The 18733-nt window shown below is 40.2% G+C and overlaps 1 protein-coding gene across 1 annotated transcript in view; it reads right to left on the bottom strand.

The window, feature by feature from the left end:
* Positions 1–18733, bottom strand: part of LOC126252921 (ER degradation-enhancing alpha-mannosidase-like protein 2) — a 104968-nt gene that overhangs the window by 28561 nt on the left and 57674 nt on the right. Inside the window, exons 6-7 of the mRNA XM_049953909.1 lie at positions 11498–11589; positions 5129–5293 (exon numbers count right to left, since the gene is read on the bottom strand). Of these exons, the coding sequence (XP_049809866.1) occupies positions 5129–5293; positions 11498–11589 (257 nt within the window). The remainder of the gene's footprint in view (positions 1–5128; positions 5294–11497; positions 11590–18733) is intronic.

Here is an 18733-nt window from a genome sequence, read left to right on the forward strand (position 1 = left end):
ATCTTCTGTAGGTGCATACACACACATTAGAGCGATGTTGAAGAAGTGGACCACTACTCTCAAAGTGCACACTCTTTCATTTACAGGGTTAAAGTTTGTGATTGCTTCTTCATACTTATTGTCTATAAGAAAGCCCGTGCCACCTATTATACCACTGACCCCTCCATTATACCATATTGTACAATCACCACTTCTCATGATACCATCTAATTTCTATCTGATCTCTTGGATTGCTGGTACTCTTATGCGGTATTTCTCCATCTCTTGTTTGAGTCCATGTAGAGCTCCTGGTTTGTTCAAAGTTCTTACATTCCAAGTAGAAAAGTATAAAGCATTCTTCCGTTTACCATGTCCTATTCCTTGTATGGGTCATTCATCATTATCATCAGTCCAGCTGTTCCTGTCTGAGTTTTGTGGGATGTACCTGCCTCAAATTCTTCAACTAAACCTTTTGCAGCACTTTTTTAAAAACAAACTGAAGTGAGGTGCATGCTCAAAACCTGGCCCAACCCACTATCCCAAAAACATACAAGCAGACTAAACTCTATCACTACTGTTTCACAGGCAGCAACAATAACTGGTAGGCGTTTAGTGAAAAACGGCTGTAGTCTGAACACAGTGTTTCAATTTACTTTTGATTTTTGGGTCTGCATTTTGGCGGCAATGTTACTGTCTGGAATACATATGGTATGAGATTAACAAGGCTGCCAACGTACTAAGAAAATTCGTGTCTCACAGCAGCCAATAGACACAACTGGACCTCTGCCTCTGTCACGACATCCATCTGCACGTAATCTAGCATCATCAGCTGTTGTCCAGATGTTCCTGCCCTAGGTGCTTGATGCGACTGCCTCAGGATAGGACCTGGTTCTGGGCCACCCTGCAATCGCATGATGCACTCCATGCCTGCACCATAGCGGACTAAAAATACAAGGAGACTAATTAGAAATACTATTTTTCTTCATTGAATTTGGTAAGCTTCTCAGAGAGAGACTAAAACATTGTTCTCATTCTCTGAAACACAGGAGTTTAACTTCTAACACATTGCACATTCAATACACTATCATATATCAATTCACAAAAAGAAGAAAGGAAGATTAGGGTTTAGTGGCCTGTTGATAATGAGTTTGTTACAGATGGAGCACTAGTCCAGGCTGCGGAAGGAAATCACCTGTTCCCTGTATAAAAAAGCAGCCTGGAATTTGCCTTGCATAATTTATGGGAATCATGTTGTTGTTGTTGTTGTTGTTGTTGTTGTTGTTGTGGTCTTCAGTCCTGAGACTGGTTTGATGCAGCTCTCCATGCTACTCTATCCTGTGCAACCTTCTTCATCTCCCAGTACCTACTGCAACCTACATCCTTCTGAATCTGCTTAATGCATTCATCTCTTGGTCTCCCTCTACAATTTTTACCCTCCATGCTGCCCTCCAAAGCTAAATTGGTGATACCTTGATGCCTCAGAACATGTCCTACCAACCGATCCCTTCTTCTAGTCAAGTTGTGCCACAAACTTATCTTCTTCCCAATCCTATTCAATACCCCCTCATTAGTTATGTGATCTACCCATCTTATCTTCAGCATTCTTCTGTAGCACCACATTTCAAAAGCTTCTATTCTCTTCTTTTCCAAACTATTTATCGTCCATGTTTCACTTCCATACATGGCTACACTCCATACAAGTACTTTCAGAAACGACTTCCTGACCACTTAAATCTATACTCGATGTTAACAACTTTCTCTTCTTCAGAAACACTTTCCTTGCCATTGCCAGTCTACATTTTATATCCTCTCTACTTCAACCATCATACGTTATTTTGATCCCCAAATAGCAAAACTCATTCACTACTTTAAGTGTCTCATTTCCTAATCTAATTCCCTCAGCATCATCCGACTTAATCCGACTACATTCCATTATCCTCGTTTTACTTTTGTTGATGTTCATCTTATATCCTCCTTTCAAGACACTGTCCTTCCATTCAACTGCTCTTCCAAGTCCTTTGCTGTCTCTGACAGAATTACAATGTCATCGGCAAACCTCAAAGTTTTTATTTCTTCTCCATGGATTTTAATACCTACTCCGAACTTTTCTTTTGTTTCCTTTACTGCCTGCTCAATATACACATTGAATAACATCCGGGATAGGCTACAACCCTGTCTCACTCCCTTCCCAACCACTGCTTCCCTCTCATACCCCTCGACTCTTATAACTGCCATCTGCTTTCTGTACAAATTGTAAATAGCCTTTCGCTCCCTGTATTTTACCCGTGCCACCTCCAGAATTTGAAAGAGAGTATTCCAATCAACATTGTCAAAAGCTTTCTCTAAGTCTACAAGTGCTAGAAATGTAGGTTTGCCTTTTCTTAATCTAGCTTCTAAAATAAGTCGTAGGGTCAGTATTGCCTCACGTGTTCCAATATTTCTATGGAATCCAAACTGATCTTCCCCGAAGTCGGCTTCTACTAGTTTTTCCATTCGTCAGTAAAGAATTCGCATTAGTATTTTGCAGCCGTGACTTATTAAACTGATAGTTTGGTAATTTTCGCATCTGTCAACACCTGCTTTCTTTGGGATTGGAATTATTATATTCTTCTTGAAGTTTGAGGGTATTTCGCTTGTCTCATATATCTTGCTCACCAGATGGTAGAGTTTTGTCAGGACTGGCTCTCCCAAGGCTGTCAGTAGTTCTAATGGAATGTTGTCTATTCCCGGGGTCTTGTTTCGACTCAGGTCTTTCAGTGCTCTGTCAAACTCTCCACGCAGTATCGTATCACCCATTTCATCTTCATCTACATCCTCTTCCATTTCCATAATATTGTCCTCAAGTACATCGCCCTTGTATAGACCCTCTATATACTCCTTCCACCTTTCTGCTTTCCCTTCTTTGCTTATAGAACTGGGTTTCCATCTGAGCTCGTGATATACATACAAGTGGTTCTCTTTTCTCCAAATGTCTCTTTAATTTTCCTGTAGGCAGTATCTATCTTACCCCTAGTGACATAAGCCTCTACATCCTTACATTTGTCCTCTAGCCATCCCTGCTTAGCCATTTTGCACTTCCTGTCAATCTCATTTTTGAGACGTTTGTATTCCTTTTTGCCTGCTTCATTTACTGCATTTTTATATTTTCTCCTTTCATCAATTAAATTCAATATTTATTCTGTTACCCAAGGATTTCTACTAGCCCTCGTCTTTTTACCTACTTGATCCTCTGCTGCCTTCACTACTTCATCCCTCAAAGCTACCCATTCTTCTTCTACTGTATTTCTTTCCCCCATTCCTGTCAATTGTTCCCTTATGCTCTCCCTGAAACTCTCTACAACTTCTCGTTCTTTCAGTTTATCCAGGTCCCATCTCCTTGAATTCCCACCTTTTTGCAGTTTCTTCAGTTTTAATATACAGTTCATAAACAACAGATTGTGGTCAGAGTCCACATCTGCCCTTGGATATGTTTTACAATTTAAAACCTGGTTCCTAAATCTCTGTTTTACCATTATATAATCTATCTGAAACCTGTCAGTATCTCCAGGCTTCTTCCATGTATACAATCTTCTTTTATGATTCTTGAACCAAGTGTTAGCTATGATTAAGTTGTGCTCTGTACAAAATTCTACCAGGCGGCTTCCTCTTTCATTTCTTAGCCCCAATCCATATTCACCTACTATGTTTCCTTCTCTCCCTTTTCCTACTGACGAATTCCAGTCACCCATGACTATTAAATTTTCGTCTCCCTTCACTATCTGAATAATTTCTTTTATTTCATCATAAATTTCTTCGTCATCTGCAGAGCTAGTTGGCATATAAACTTGTACTACTGTAGTAGGCGTGGGCTTCGTGTCTATCTTGGCCACAATACTGTGTTCACTATGCTGTTTGTAGTAGCTTACCCGCACTCTTACTTTTTTATTCATTATTAAACCTACTCCTCCATTACTCCTATTTGATTTTGTATTTATAACCCTGTACTCGCCTGATCAAACGGCTTGTTCCTCCTGCCACCGAACTTCACTAATTCCCACTATATGTAACTTTAACCTATCCATTTCCCTTTTTAAATTTTCTAACCTACCTGCCCGATTAAGGGATCTGACATTCTACACTCCGATCTGTAGAACGCCAGTTTTCTTTCTCCTGATAACGACGTCCTCTTGAGTAGTCCCCACCCGGAGATCCGAATGGGAGTCTATTTTACCTCCGGAATATTTTACCCACGAGGACGCCATCATCATTTAACCATACAGTAAAGCTTCATGCCCTCGGGAATCATGGAACATCTAAATATGAATGGCTGAATGGGGATTTGAGCTGCTGTCCTCACAGATATGAATCCAGTATCTTAACCATGTGTCACCTTTCTTAGTGTAAGCTCACACAGTATACTAGGAGATAAATATCAATAACATAGGTACCTATCTGGAACGAACACCTCTACAATAGCGACTTAGTGGAACAGATATCCGTAATACAGCAACACGGAACAAAACAATTAATCAACATAGACTTTTAGTAGAATCAAGATAACAGTAACATACAGAATGAACTTACAGATCTATTCTTTCAGTTTATACTGTTGTACCCTTCAAATTTTAAGCAGTTTCTTATTAAGAACATACAATACAACATACTGAATGTTATTTAACTTTCATAATTCATCAAACATACGGTACACATTTTCCATGAAGTTAAACTTCAGTACTATGTATGTTAACACAAACATCTAATTCCCTTTATATGCTTATTTACATTACCTACTTACCACAACCAGAGGAAACACAGCAGAACAGAATTTCCTTTCCCTGAAAAGCATTCTCTTCAACATAATGATTTTTGCACGCAAAAAGATATTTTATAAGCCAATAAAAGGAAGTTTACGGTGTATGGGTAGTGATAGGAAACACAGTCATTGCATTCCTCAATCAGAAGAAAGAATGATGAGTTTGTGTGCAAACAAAGCTCAGAAACCACTGTAGTTAGAAACAATAACTAACTTGTAATGCCTACCAAAACCTCACATCATATGGTTCCACTATGTATAGGAGCCTGTGAATGAATTTTGTGTCAAAGGTGTTCAAGCTATGTCTTGTGATGAGACTGGCACTACCAAATACAAATCAGCAAGTAACATAAGTACCGTAGCATATCCACATGGGGTCCTGGCACTGTGCTGAATGCTCCGAAGGATGTCTTTTCCTACTTCTATCAAATACGGGTCACGTGTAGCTCTGTACAAATACATAACTGATTCCACAAGTTCAGGACGCAAAGGGTAACCTTCTCGATTTGTCCCAACCTCCCCCTGAAACATAAGTGAATTTCATTTAATAGTAAACTATCTATATTACAGCTTGTTATATATTTTAAAAATTAACAAATGTTTTTAAATGCTGGACATACCAGGTGATCAAAAAGTGAGTATAAATTTGAAAACTGAATAAATCATGGAATAATGTAGACAGAGAGGTACAAATTGACACACATGCTTGGAATGACATGGGATTTTATTAGAACCAAAAAAATATAAAAGTTCAAAAAATTTCCGACAGATAGCGCTTCATCTGATCAGAATAGCAATAATTAGCATAACAAAGTAAGACAAAGCAAAGATCATGTTCTTTACAGGAAATGCTCAATATGTCCACCATCATTCCTCAACAATAGCTGTAGTCGAGGAATAATGTTGTGAACAGCACTGTAAAGCATGTCCGGAGTTATGGTGAGGCAATGGCGTCGGATGTTGTCTTTCAGCATCCCTAGAGATGTCGGTCGATCACGATACACTTGCGACTTCAGGTAACCCCAAAGCCAATAATCGCACGGACTAAGGTCTGGGGACCTGGGAGGCCAAGCGTGACGAAAGTGGTGGCTGAGTACACGATCATCACCAAATGACGCGTGCAAAGAGATCTTTCACGTGTCTAGCAATATGAGGCGGTTCTAATAAAACCCCATGTCATTCCAAGCATGTGTGTCAATTACCTCTCTATCTACATTATTACATGGTTTATTACGCTTTCAAATTTATACTGACTTTTTGATCACCAGGTACTCTGCTCATTTAGCAAATTGTCAAAGACATCCTTAAAAGACAGGATCAAAGGCATCATTTAACAAAATTATTCTCTGAAAAACATGCTAAAGAAAGTCTACAATTTGTGTCAGACATCTGAACATTCTCACAGACTACCCACCAATAATAAATTATACACTGAGTACTTGATTTTCCTGAGCATTTGATTCTGTAGAAATTATTCACTTCATGGTTATGATTTTTGCAGAATACAGTATCAAGAATATGGTGAATATTATTACATTTTGGCAGAGACATTCTCTAAATTGAAGATCAACAAATAACACAAATGTTAAAAAAAATCATGATAACCATTTTCAGATTGTAATTACTATGCACGCACATGATTATACGGGTGCAAGGATTATACAGGGTGTTTCTGGAAAATAAGTTGAATAATCAGCAAAGAATAATTACTGAAAGTAAAAGTACAATGTTTAGTATTCTTCAAAATAGCACCCTGGGATGACAATACACTTTTTCCGGCAATTTTGCCAGTTCTGATAGGCTTCCTGGAACATGTTGGAGGGAACCACCTTCAAACAGCTCATCATGGTGACTTTCAAGGCATCTACCATCCCAAAAAGATGACCCCTTAAGCTTCTCTTCATCTGAGGACATAAAAAGAAGTATGCTGGTGCCAGATCAGGACTGTATGGTGGCTGGGGCAGCGTTGCCACACCTTGCCTGGCCAGGAACTCAGTAACAATCAAAGTGGTATAAGACAGCATATCATTGTGATGGAGTTACCAGTTTCCACAGATTTCCTTCCTGATGTAAAGCACCAAGTTTTGGAGTCTTTCAAGGACTTTCAGGTACAACTGGCTGTGAATAGTTCGTCCCTGTGACACAAACGCTGAGTGGACAATGCCTTTGGAACAAAAAACAATGATGAACATTGCCTTCACCTGGAATTTCGTCATCCTTGCCCTTTCTGGCTTCAGGAAAGCCTTTGTGTGCCACTCTGCACTTTGTATTTTTGATTTAGGGTCATATTCAAAATCCCATGTTTTATCCCCTGTTATCACATTATCCAAAAAATTTAGGTAACTTTCCCAACACTCCAAAAGATCACACACATATGTTAAACGACCAGCCTATTGTTCATCTGCGAGGACCTTTGGAACTATCTTCACACAGATCTTCAGCGTGGCCAATTGTTCAGTAAGAATTTCATGAACTACAGTTTTCAGTACGTTATACTGTTTTGCTACAATTTGCACACTGAAGCATCAGCCTGAGTCCAAAAATTCCTTCACTTTCCATATACTCTTGTCAACATGAGATGTGGACGGGCATCCATGCCATTTTTCTATGTCTACATCTGTATCTAAATCAATACTCTGCAATTCATCCAATGGACGCCTGGTAGAGTGTACCTTTTATCACTACTAGTCATCTCCTTTCCTGTTCCACTTGCAAATAGAATAAAGGAAAAACGATGGTCTACATGCCTCTGTGTAAGCCCTAGTTTCTTGTATATGTTCTTTTCATGGTCCTCATGTGCAATGTAATTTGCAGGCAACAAAATTGTTCTACAGTTAGAGTTAAATGACGGTTCTCTAAGTTTTCTCAATAGTGTTCCTCGAAAAGAATGTAGCCTTCCCTCCAGGGATTCCCATTTGAATACCCAAAGCATCTCTGTAACACTTGTGTGTTATTCAAGCGTACCAGTAATAAATCTAGCAGCCCACCTCTGAATTACTTCAATGTCTTCCTTTAACCATGTTCTTGAGTACTCAAAACAGGTCATACTAGGATCCTCTATGCAATCTCTTTTACAGATGACCCACACTTTCCTAGAATTCTCCCAATAAACTGAAGCCGACCATTTGCCTTTCCTACCACAATCCTCAAATGCTTGTTCCATTTCACAGCACTTTGCAACATTCCGCCCAGATATTTAATCGATATGACTGTGTCAAGAAGGAAACTACTAATGCTGTATCCAAACATTACGGGTTTGTCTTTCTTACTCATTCACATTAACTTACATTTTTCTGCATTGAAAGCTAGCTGCCATTCACCACACAAACTAGAAACTTTGTCCAAGTAATCTTATAGCCACTTCCATAAACTCGTACCTCCTTCAACAGCATGCAATGGGGCACTGTGTCAAATGCTTTCCTGAAGTCTAGAAATATGAAATCTGCCTGTTGCACTTCACCCATAGTTTGCAGTATATCATGTGAGTAAAGGGCAAGTTGAGTTTCACATGAGCAATGCTTTCTAAAACCTTGCTACTTCATGGACATAAGCTTCTCAGCCTGAAGAAATTTTTTTATATTCGAACTGAGAATATGACCAAGGATTCTGCAACAAATCAATGTTAGGAATGTTTGTCTGTAATTTTGTGGGTCCATTCTTTTGCCTTTCTTACACACAGGAGTCATCTGCACTTTTTTTCAGTCGCTTCACCGCTCTGAGCTGGGTGAGAGAGTCATGATAATTACAAGCTAAGTAAGAGGCCAATGTCACAGAGTATTCTTTGAAAAACCGAACTGGGATTCCATCCGGATCTGGTGACCTACTTGTTTTTAACTCTTTCCATTGTTTCTGTATGGCAGGAATGCTCATTACTATGTCATCCATACAGGAGTCTGTCTAATGGTCAAATGACGGTATGTTTGTACAATTCTCCTATGTGAACGATTTTTTCAATGTGAAATTTAAAGCTTCAGCTTTTGTTTTGGTATCTTCAACTGTCACACCAGACTGGTCAACAAGTGACTGGTTGGAAGCCTTCAAGCCCCTTGGTGATTTTACATAGGGCCAGAATTTCCTTGGTTTCTCTGCCAGGTCTTTTGCTAAAGGATGATGGATGGTAATAGTTGTATGCTTTGCGCATAGATCTTTTCACAGAGGCATGAAACTTTATTAACTTTTGCGTGTCATCATTTGTGCATTCTCTTTTGAGCCGAGAGTACAACAGCCTCTGCTTCCTCAGCATTTTCCAAATCTCATTATTAAACCATGGTGGGTCTGTCTAAGTGAAATGCTTGTAACTGCGTAACTGCTCTTTCTAGCAGAAACATTCTCCTAGCATTCTCAATTGATTTATCAACTTTCGCAAGCATAGTTGCTACAGCGACATCATGATTTCTATTCCTCGTTTCTATATCGATGTTGTCAATACACTCTGCCCCATTTGTAGCTACAAGGTCTACGATATTTCCACTGCATGTGGACTGCTGCACTAGCTGCTCAAGACAGTTTTCAGAAAACTGTGTTCAAAATGCATGACTGTCTGTCTGTACCCCTGCAATGAATCCACAGACATCCCAGTCAATACTCGGTAGGTTAAAGTTGCCTTCAATAGTATTGCATGATCCTGGTATTTATGCGCTACTGACCACAGACTTTCTTTGAATTACTCTACAACTGTCACAGTTGAAATGGGTGGCCGGTAAAAACATCCAACAATTAACTTGTTTTCACCTACATCTGTTTTACGTGACCAGATAACTTCACTGTCACACTCAACTTAGATCTCAATAGAGAGAATATTTTTGTCAAATGCAATGAACATTATCCCTCATATGACCTCTAACCTGTCTTCCCGATATACGTTCCACAACTTGCTAAATATCTCAGAACTTTCCACTTCCGTTCAGCCTCTCGGTACTGAGAATAATTTGAGAGTGAGAACTTTCCTGGAGGGCAGTAAACTCAGGAACTTCGTTACGAATACTTCAACAATTTACTAATGAAATTTTGACAGTCAATGTGTCTTTATTCTGAACATGGTCTGACTTCCCTTGTTGTGCATCAACTGACGAGTCTTCGTCAGAGTGCTTCAAACTACTGCCTAGCCTAAGAAAAACCACTATGTGCAGTTTAGAAGTACTCTACTACCCAAGCAGCTGCTTCCCATGTGTAGTACACCCCTGTCCTAACAAGGGGAGTCCTACAAATTCCCAACCGATAATGCAGGTCTAGAAATTTGCATCTGAGTCCATCACAGACTCGACAAATCCCCTGCTTGAGACTCCCCAACTTGGCTGCAAACAAAAGGACCCTGAACAACTCTGGGAGCAATGCTGCAAATTTTGAGCTCTCCTTGCACACCACATGAGGCCAGCAGCATTGACCACTTTTCCACCTGTATGAACTGGGTATGGCCTCAGAATCAATGCCACAGGTGTTGTTGGTGCCGGCATGAGCCAAAACTTGCAGACAACTGCACCCTGTGCACTTGAGAGCCACAGGCAAGGCTGCCTCAACGTCTCGAATGAGGCCTCCCAGCAGACACGGTGAATGCACATTGGCTTTCTTTCCAGCCCTGAATGCTATCTGACAAAGGGGCTTGACAACACATCTAACATTGGAGCTCCTGATAACTAGTAAACCCTTCCTCCTTACGCCCGCTCAGGCCCTGATGAACAACTAGCCACCTATCCACTCGTAGGATGAACGCATGAGGCCAGACAAACAGACTCCATATTGGCTCTCCGCCTTGAGTGACGTAAATGCATTATCCCCTGCCACTCACTCTGCTGTGAACGCAGATCCACCGCATTGGGTACGCTAGGAGGTGCCTCAGTAGCAGAGCCTGTGGCAAAACAAGTGACACCTGAGGTGTCCCATGCGACACGCCCGTTTCTCCGCCCACCATTACACGCTTAGGCAGCAGCCTGAAGGTGACTGACAGTAGCCAAATGCGTATTCAACTGTTCACAAACTGTGGCCAGTCCCTTCTGCGTCCACTCACAGCATGCACACATCCTACCTATCCTAACAAGACAAACTGAAAATGTAAGCTATAAAAGCAGACAAAATCCTAGATATGCAACTTGCTACCCTCCTGGTAAGTCACCAATGGACATTGATGCCTCAATGAGTTATGTACTGGCTGTTTAGAAGAAATGAAAACTGTATTACAAACTGCTTGAATTTACACTTACAAAATGTGAGTTTACATGTCCTAAATGGAAACCTGCATGAAATTTCAGACATACACTATGAGGAAAAGATAATCACTTAACTTGATGACCTGTAGATGTGTATACACCGAGAGCTTGAGCCCGACTTGTTCGTCATCAGCATCCTCACTACCCTCCTGTAACATCTTATGCCATCAGTAAATCATGTTTTGGGACATCACACCATCCCCAAATGCTTGTTTAAGCATTGTGACGGTCTTTGAGCCTGTTTTTCCTAACTTAACACAAAATTTAATGGCATGTTGCTGTTCAGTGAACTGTGGCATTTTGATCTCCCAATGTGTCACTTGAACACAGGTACACACTACAAGCAATCCACACTGGACAATGCCAGCAGGTACCTGGTACCTGGCAAGGAATGTGCTGCCTTCCCAAGAGCCTCCACCAGTCACAACACTGTAATCTTCCAGGTTGGCAGGAAACAATCATTCAACTTACTTTCTGGACACACCCAGTACATTATTAGAATTTAAAAGGGCTATACAAATACCTGGGGGATATTGTAAAATTCTGGTGTAAATCCATACTGCTTCCACACCTGGTGATAATTATGTAAGGACTTCATTCCTTTACTAACTTCACCTGGAAAGTACAATAATAGTATAACACCTGAAAAACAACATACACTGAACTTAATGTTGAAAGAACCAGCTTACTTCTTTATGCAACTATCCAGATTGGTTCAGTGACTGGTTTATTATCTTCTTATATGCTAATTGAAGCAAGTCATAGACTGAATTTTTTAATGTTATTGAGAAGGCTTTTTATACACAAAGTAAAAGTGTACTCAACTCACTGTGATACCTTAAAGGGCTCTGGTGTTACTACCAGAATATGGAAAAAAATGAGGATATGATGATAGAAGAGACTGACAATGTCAAACATAACAAATTCAGTTAGGAAGGGCAGACTAGCAGTATAAAACTACTGAATTTCCAAAACAAATTATTATTTGGAATTCATACGTTGTTTGACACAGGAGACCTAAAGCAAACTGGCTTATTCCCATTCCACAAAGCCACATGATATCACATTTGAGGGACCTTCATTCGCCAAACTAAAGTTTTTCAAATATAAAAATGTATATTATGAATTCAAGAATGTCCTGCAGCAACCTGTTACAAGAATTGGTATACTAACTACTATGGTTGTTTCTTAATGACATTTGATGTATTATTCCCTGCCATGGTCAGTGTGGAGACAAGTGATGTATGAAAATGTTAAACTTCAAAGATATTTCATATAAAAACTTCTAATAGTCCAAATCAGAATATTTTAACAATCATCAATCACTAGTTTTAGCTGAGCAATGTTACAGCAATTGGACATAAAGGGCAAAATAGTGTAAAGCACACAGGCTAATTTAACAATCCAGTTAGTATAATGAAAGCAGTTTCTAGATCGCAAGATTGGGCGAAACACATCATTTTCAACACAGCACTTGCTTGTGTGCTAAAGTGATCACAGCACAGGAAAAGTTTTGCAACTGATGAAACATTATGTAAGTAATACCAAAAATACTTATATGAACCAGGTATTAAGAAACTCAACATAATGTGTCATTACACCACTGTAAGTTTATGAAGACAGCAATGAGACACTGCACCCATTTCGACAGTACCGAGACCCTATAAGCATTCCATTAACTGTTGTATATTTGCTTTCATTTACTTCCTGTTAAATTTGCCAGTGAGTTTTACATTTTTTTCCCCCCTTCACATGCAATTTTCTGAAACATTTCAAATCTGAAGCTGGCTGATTGCTTAGCCAAACTCTGATCACTGATTGTTAAAATATTGTGAACTGGACTATTAAAGGATTTTACATAAAAAATACTTAACATTTAAAATTTGTTGCAAATAACATTATTTTTTTCCAAAATACAATTTACTTCACAAATTCAATACTAGAAACAATAAAGTTATGTATAAAGACTTAAAAGCATTTAATTGGATAAAGAAGAAAAGAAAAAAGGTCAAATACTAATGAACAAATGTTGTCAGTACATTGACAGCAGCCAACAAAACTTAAGTTACTAATGGAAAACAATTATGTAAATTGAAGGAAGAGGAGGGGGGAAAGGAAAGGAAAGGAAAGGAGCAGACTGTTGGTAGCAGCTGCATCAAGACTTTGTGCAGGTGCAGCAGCAACAATGAGCAAAAATGTATGCTGGACCAGGATTTGCATCCAGGATCTCCTGCTTACGAGGCAGTTGTGTTAACCACTGCACCACCTGGACACATTGTCTACTGCAACTGCGTGGACTATCTTGGCATGCCTCTCAGCCAACCCACATTCCCACCAAGAGCCACCTATCTGCAGTCACTATCCATGTCTTCCATGCTCGCTGATTAGCTCAGATGTAATTGTGCATCCATGCCCATCGAGGCGAATCAATTATATGAATGGGTGATGTCTGTTCTTTCAGGCATATCTGAAAGAACACACACCATGCAGTCATATAATGAAGAACAGTTTGAGAACAACCTGAAGGGCTTATTGGTGACTAATTCCTTCTAATCTGCCACAGAGTCATTTAATAATATTACATCATGTAAATTCTATGTAATATTCAGTTTTTGCACATCTCAAAAACAGCAACAAGTTGAATTTGTAATTTTGTTTTCTTTGATAATGCCTGACTATAAAAGCTTGGGAACTGTTTTACATGCAGTAGTATACATTGTACTTCACCATTGTATTAGTCTGAAAACGAATTTCTAGTTTTTCCCCCCCTTCTTCTTCGTGTTGTCCACATCTTTGCAAGCAACTTCACTAACAATATGTTAATACCTGTATGTTGAATAAACACAAAATCTAAGCATATTAATTCTTATGTAAAATATGTTTTGTATACTGTATTTTCCTGACATTTTTTACTTACATGAGGATCTGCATATTATGTATCTATGGAACAAACAACATACATAATTTAAAATACATTGCCAATGTTTGTATTGAGGGACTATTCATATTTTTCCAAACATCTCATTCAATTAACAAATTGAAGGAGTAAATGTGGCTACTCATTGAATATTTGAGGCACTGAATCATCTAGTTAGTTACTTGTTCGATGTGTCAGATTCATGATACATGTTATAATGTGGAAAATTTCAGAGGAACAAATTGTAGAGCTGAGACTTTTCTCAGCCTACAACAAGGTATGTAGAAGCAATGGCTGTAGCCCTGTCCAGCCAGCTGACAAAGAGTGTGTGTCTAAATAAAACTTAATTTACATTTCTGATCAAAGATTCAGACTGCTCCTAAAATTACGAATCTAATGATGTACGTCATGGGTTGCTAAGATTATTAATTCAAAAGTCAATGAAATTAACTGATACATAAATAAAATAAAATCAATTTTCCCCAGCAATCAGAAAGCACAGTGGGCTTGCCTAAATAGAAATACTGTGTTGTTGGGGGGGTGGAGTAATTTTCTAGACCACAGAGTAATTATTAATAATAATTTGCAAGATAAGAAAACTCTGTAGAGGTTTCTGAACCATTACTTTGAATTTCAAGCCACAGTTACCTCGAGGTGCAAGGATACCAGACCTAGCCACCTACAGACATGGCAACCGTGACAGAATTAGATAATTAGGTTTGTGCAATAGAAGATTTCGCAAAGCAGTTCTGTTTGAAAGTGTGTTCCCACTGGTTTTCTGTTAGTCACTCCTGGCTGAACACTAGTAGTGACTAGGATCATTCCTTTCTGCCTTCACACAGTACTGTAGACTGTTACCGTGATTTCATAACCTAGTTTAATGAGATAGAGATTTTTAGCTATTGCTACTAGCAACCAAAAGGCAGTCATGAAAAGCAACTGAGAAGCCAGGCAGGTAGCCACCTGACAGAGAGGGAGAATGAGCACTCAGCTGGGCCAACAAACCTTCGCCTCCCACTGCTTTCGAGGAAGTAACTCCTGTGTCATGACTGGTTCTATTACCTGCATGGAAGAGGTACAGCCTGCCTTCCCTGACTCTCAACAGCCATGGGTGCATCCAGGGCTGACCACATGGCTGTGACCAGCAAACTGAACGACTACAATGTGCTGGCCCATGATGCCACCAACTTTGTGCCACCACCCATGATGCTGCCACCTCTGACATCACAGGCTATGGCTCACTGCATGTTATCAATGGCGAATGTGGTGCAAGACCCTTTACTCGGCCAAATGCAGATGTAATCAACAACAAGAATAATACCATTCTGTAAGCAGCTGTTGCCAGGGGCAATATACATGCTATATCAGGTTAGCAGATGATGAGTACCGACACAAAGTATGAATCTAGAAGCTAATTAACTGTGCTAAATGCAGAGTCAAGGGAGCAATTGTAAAGTTATGTGCTGACTAGAAAGGGGAATTACAGATGCGAAACATGAATTTAGAGACTAAATTTCAAGCACAAATTTAAATTGTCAGATGGTTTTATCTGAAAAGTTAGAAGCTGACAGTGAAAGAGTAAGAACTGAGGTAAATTCGAGGTTGGAACAGCATTCAAAATTCTTAGAAACAGTTAGTAATTGATTTGTGGAGGTCATCCAGGTTCACTGTGTCAAAGTATTGATGCAATCAGAAGCTCAGGTCCTAAGACTGAGGATAAAGAGCTAGCTGCCTCACAATGCACTAACAGAGTCAAGGAGACTATCAGAAGTCAACTCATAATAGTGTGCTATCAACAGCAAGTTCATGGGAGTAGATGAACAATTTATTTCCACACATCTACATCTACATGATTACTCTACAATTCACATTTAAGTGCTAGGCAGAGGGTTCATCGAACCACAATCATACCACCTCTCTACCATTCTACTTCCGAACAGCGCGTGGGAAAAACGAACACCTAAACCTTTCTGTTCGAGCTCTGATTTCTCTTATTTTATTTTGATGATCATTCCTACCTATGTAGGTTGGGCTCAACAAAATATTTTCGCATTTGGAAGAGAAAGCTGGTGACTGAAATTTCGTAAATAGATCTCGCCGCGATGAAAAACGTCTTTGCTTTAATGACTTCCATCCCAACTCGCATATCATATCTGCCACACTCTCCCCCCTATTACGTGATAATACAAAACGAGCTGCCCTTTTTTGCACCCTTTCGATGTCCTCCGTCAATTCCACCTGGTAAGGATCCCACACCACGCAGCAATATTCTAGCAGAGGACGAACGAGTGTAGTGTAAGCTGTCTCTTTAGTGGACTTGTTGCATCTTCTAAGTGTCCTGCCAATGAAACGCAACCTTTGGCTCGCCTTCCCCACAATATTATCTATGTGGTATTTCCAACTGAAGTTGTTCGTAATTTTAACAGCCAGGTACTTAGTTGAATTGACAGCCTTGAGAATTGTACTATTTATCGAGTAATCGAATTCCAGCGGATTTCTTTTGGAACTCACGTGGATCACCTCACACTTTTCGTTATTTAGCGTTAACTGCCACCTGCCACACCATACAGCAATCTTTTCTAAATCGCTTTGCAACTGATACTGGTCTTTGGATGACCTTACTAGACAGTAATTACAGCATCATCTGCGAACAACCTAAGAGAACTGCTCAGATTGTCACCCAGGTCATTTATGTAGATCAGGAACAGCAGAGGTCCCAGGACGCTTCCCTGGGGAACACCTGATATCACTTCAATTTTACTCGATGATTTGCCGTCTATTACTACGAACTGCGACCTTCCTGACAGGAAATCACGAATCCAGTCGCACAACTGAGACGATACCCCATAGGTCCGCAGCTTGATTAGAAGTCGCTTGTGAGGAACAGTGTCAAAAGCTTTCCGGAAATCTAGAAATACGGAATCAACTTGAGATCCCCTGTCGATAGCGGCCATTTCTTCGTGCGAATAAAGAGCTAGCTGCGTTGCACAAGAACGATGTTTTCTGAAACCATGCTGATTACGTATCAATAGATTGTTCCCTTCGAAGTGAATCATAATGTTTGAATACAGTATATGCTCCAAAACCATACTGCAAACCGACGTCATTGATATAGGTCTGTAGTTCGATGGATTACTCCTACTACCCTTCTTAAACACTGGTGTGACCTGCGCAATTTTCCAATCTGTAGGTACAGATCTATCGGTGAGCGAGCGGTTGTATATGAATGCTAAGTAGGGAGCTATTGTCCATTCGTCTTCCCTGGTGAAGGAATTTCGGAAAACTGCGTTCAATAATGCTGCTTTAGCGGCACAGTCGTCGGTAACAGTACCATCGGCACTGCGCAGCGAAGGTATTGACTGCGTCTTGCCGCTTGACGACCAGAATTTCTTTGGATTTTCTACCAAATTTCGAGACAATGTTTCGTTGTGGAACCTATTAAAGGCATCTCGCATTGAAGTCCGTACCAAATTTCGCACGTCTGTAAATTTTAGCCAATCTTCGGGATTTCGCGTTCTTCTGAACTTCGCATGCTTTTTCCGTTACCTCTACAACAGTGTTCGGACCTGTTTTGTGTACCATGGAGGAAGAGTTCCATCTCTTACCAATTTATGAGGTATGAATCTCTCAATTGCTGTTGCTACTATATCTTTGAATTTGAGCCACATCTCGTCTACATTTGCATAGTCACTTCGGAAGGAATGGAGATTGTCTCTTAGGAAGGCTTATAGTGACACTTTATCCACTTTTTTAAATAAAATTATTTTGCGTTTGTTTCTGGTGGATTTGGAAGGAACGGTATTGAGCCTAGCTACAATGACCTTGTGATCACTAATCCCTGTATCGGTCATGATGCTCTCTATTAGCTCTGGATTGTTTGTGGCTAAGAGGTCAAGTGTGTTTTCGCAACCATTTACAATTCGCGTGGGTTCGTGGACTAACTGCTCGAAATAATTTTTGGAGAAAGCATTTAGGACAATCTCGGAAATTGTTTTCTGCCTACCACCGGTTGTGAACAAGTATTTCTGCCAACATATCGAGGGAAGGTTGAAGTCCCCACCAACTATAACCATATGAGTGGGGTATTTATTTGTTACAAGACTCAAATTTTCTTTGAACTGTTCAGCAACTATATCATCGGAGTCTCGGGGTCGGTAGAAGGAGCCAATTATTAACTTAGTTCAGCTGTTAAGTATAACCTCCACCCATACCAATTCGCACGGAGTATCCACTTCGACTTCACTACAAGATAAACCACTACTGACAGACACAAACACTCCACCACCAATTCTGCCTAATCTATCTTTCCTGAACACCGGCTGAGACATCGTAAAAATTTCTGCAGAACTTATTTCAGGCTTTAGCCAGCTTTCTGTACCTATAACGATTTTAGCTTCTGTGCTTTCTATTAGCACTTGAAGCTCAGGGACTTTCCCAGCACAACTACAACAATTTACAACTACAATTCCGGCTGTTCCTTGATCCAAGCACGCCCTGTATTTGCCATGCACCCTTTGAGATTGCAGCCCACCCCGTACTTTCCCGAGGCCTTCTGACCTAAAAAACCGCCCAGTCCACGCCACACAGCCTCTGCTACCCGTGTAGCCGCCAGCTGTGTGTAGTGAACTCCTGACCTACTCAGCGGAACCCGAAACCCCACCACCCTATGGCGCAAGTCAAGGAATCTGCAGCCAACACGGTTGCAAAACCGTCTGATCCTCTGATTCAGACCCTCCACCCAGCTCTGCGCCAAAGGTCCACAGTCGGTTCTGTCAACAATGCTGCAGATGGTGAGCTCTGTCTTCATCTCATAAGCAAGACCGGCAACCTTCACCAAATCAG

This window comes from Schistocerca nitens, chromosome 4 (genome assembly GCF_023898315.1).
Source record: "Schistocerca nitens isolate TAMUIC-IGC-003100 chromosome 4, iqSchNite1.1, whole genome shotgun sequence".
In the NCBI taxonomy this organism is placed as follows: domain Eukaryota; kingdom Metazoa; phylum Arthropoda; class Insecta; order Orthoptera; family Acrididae; genus Schistocerca; species Schistocerca nitens.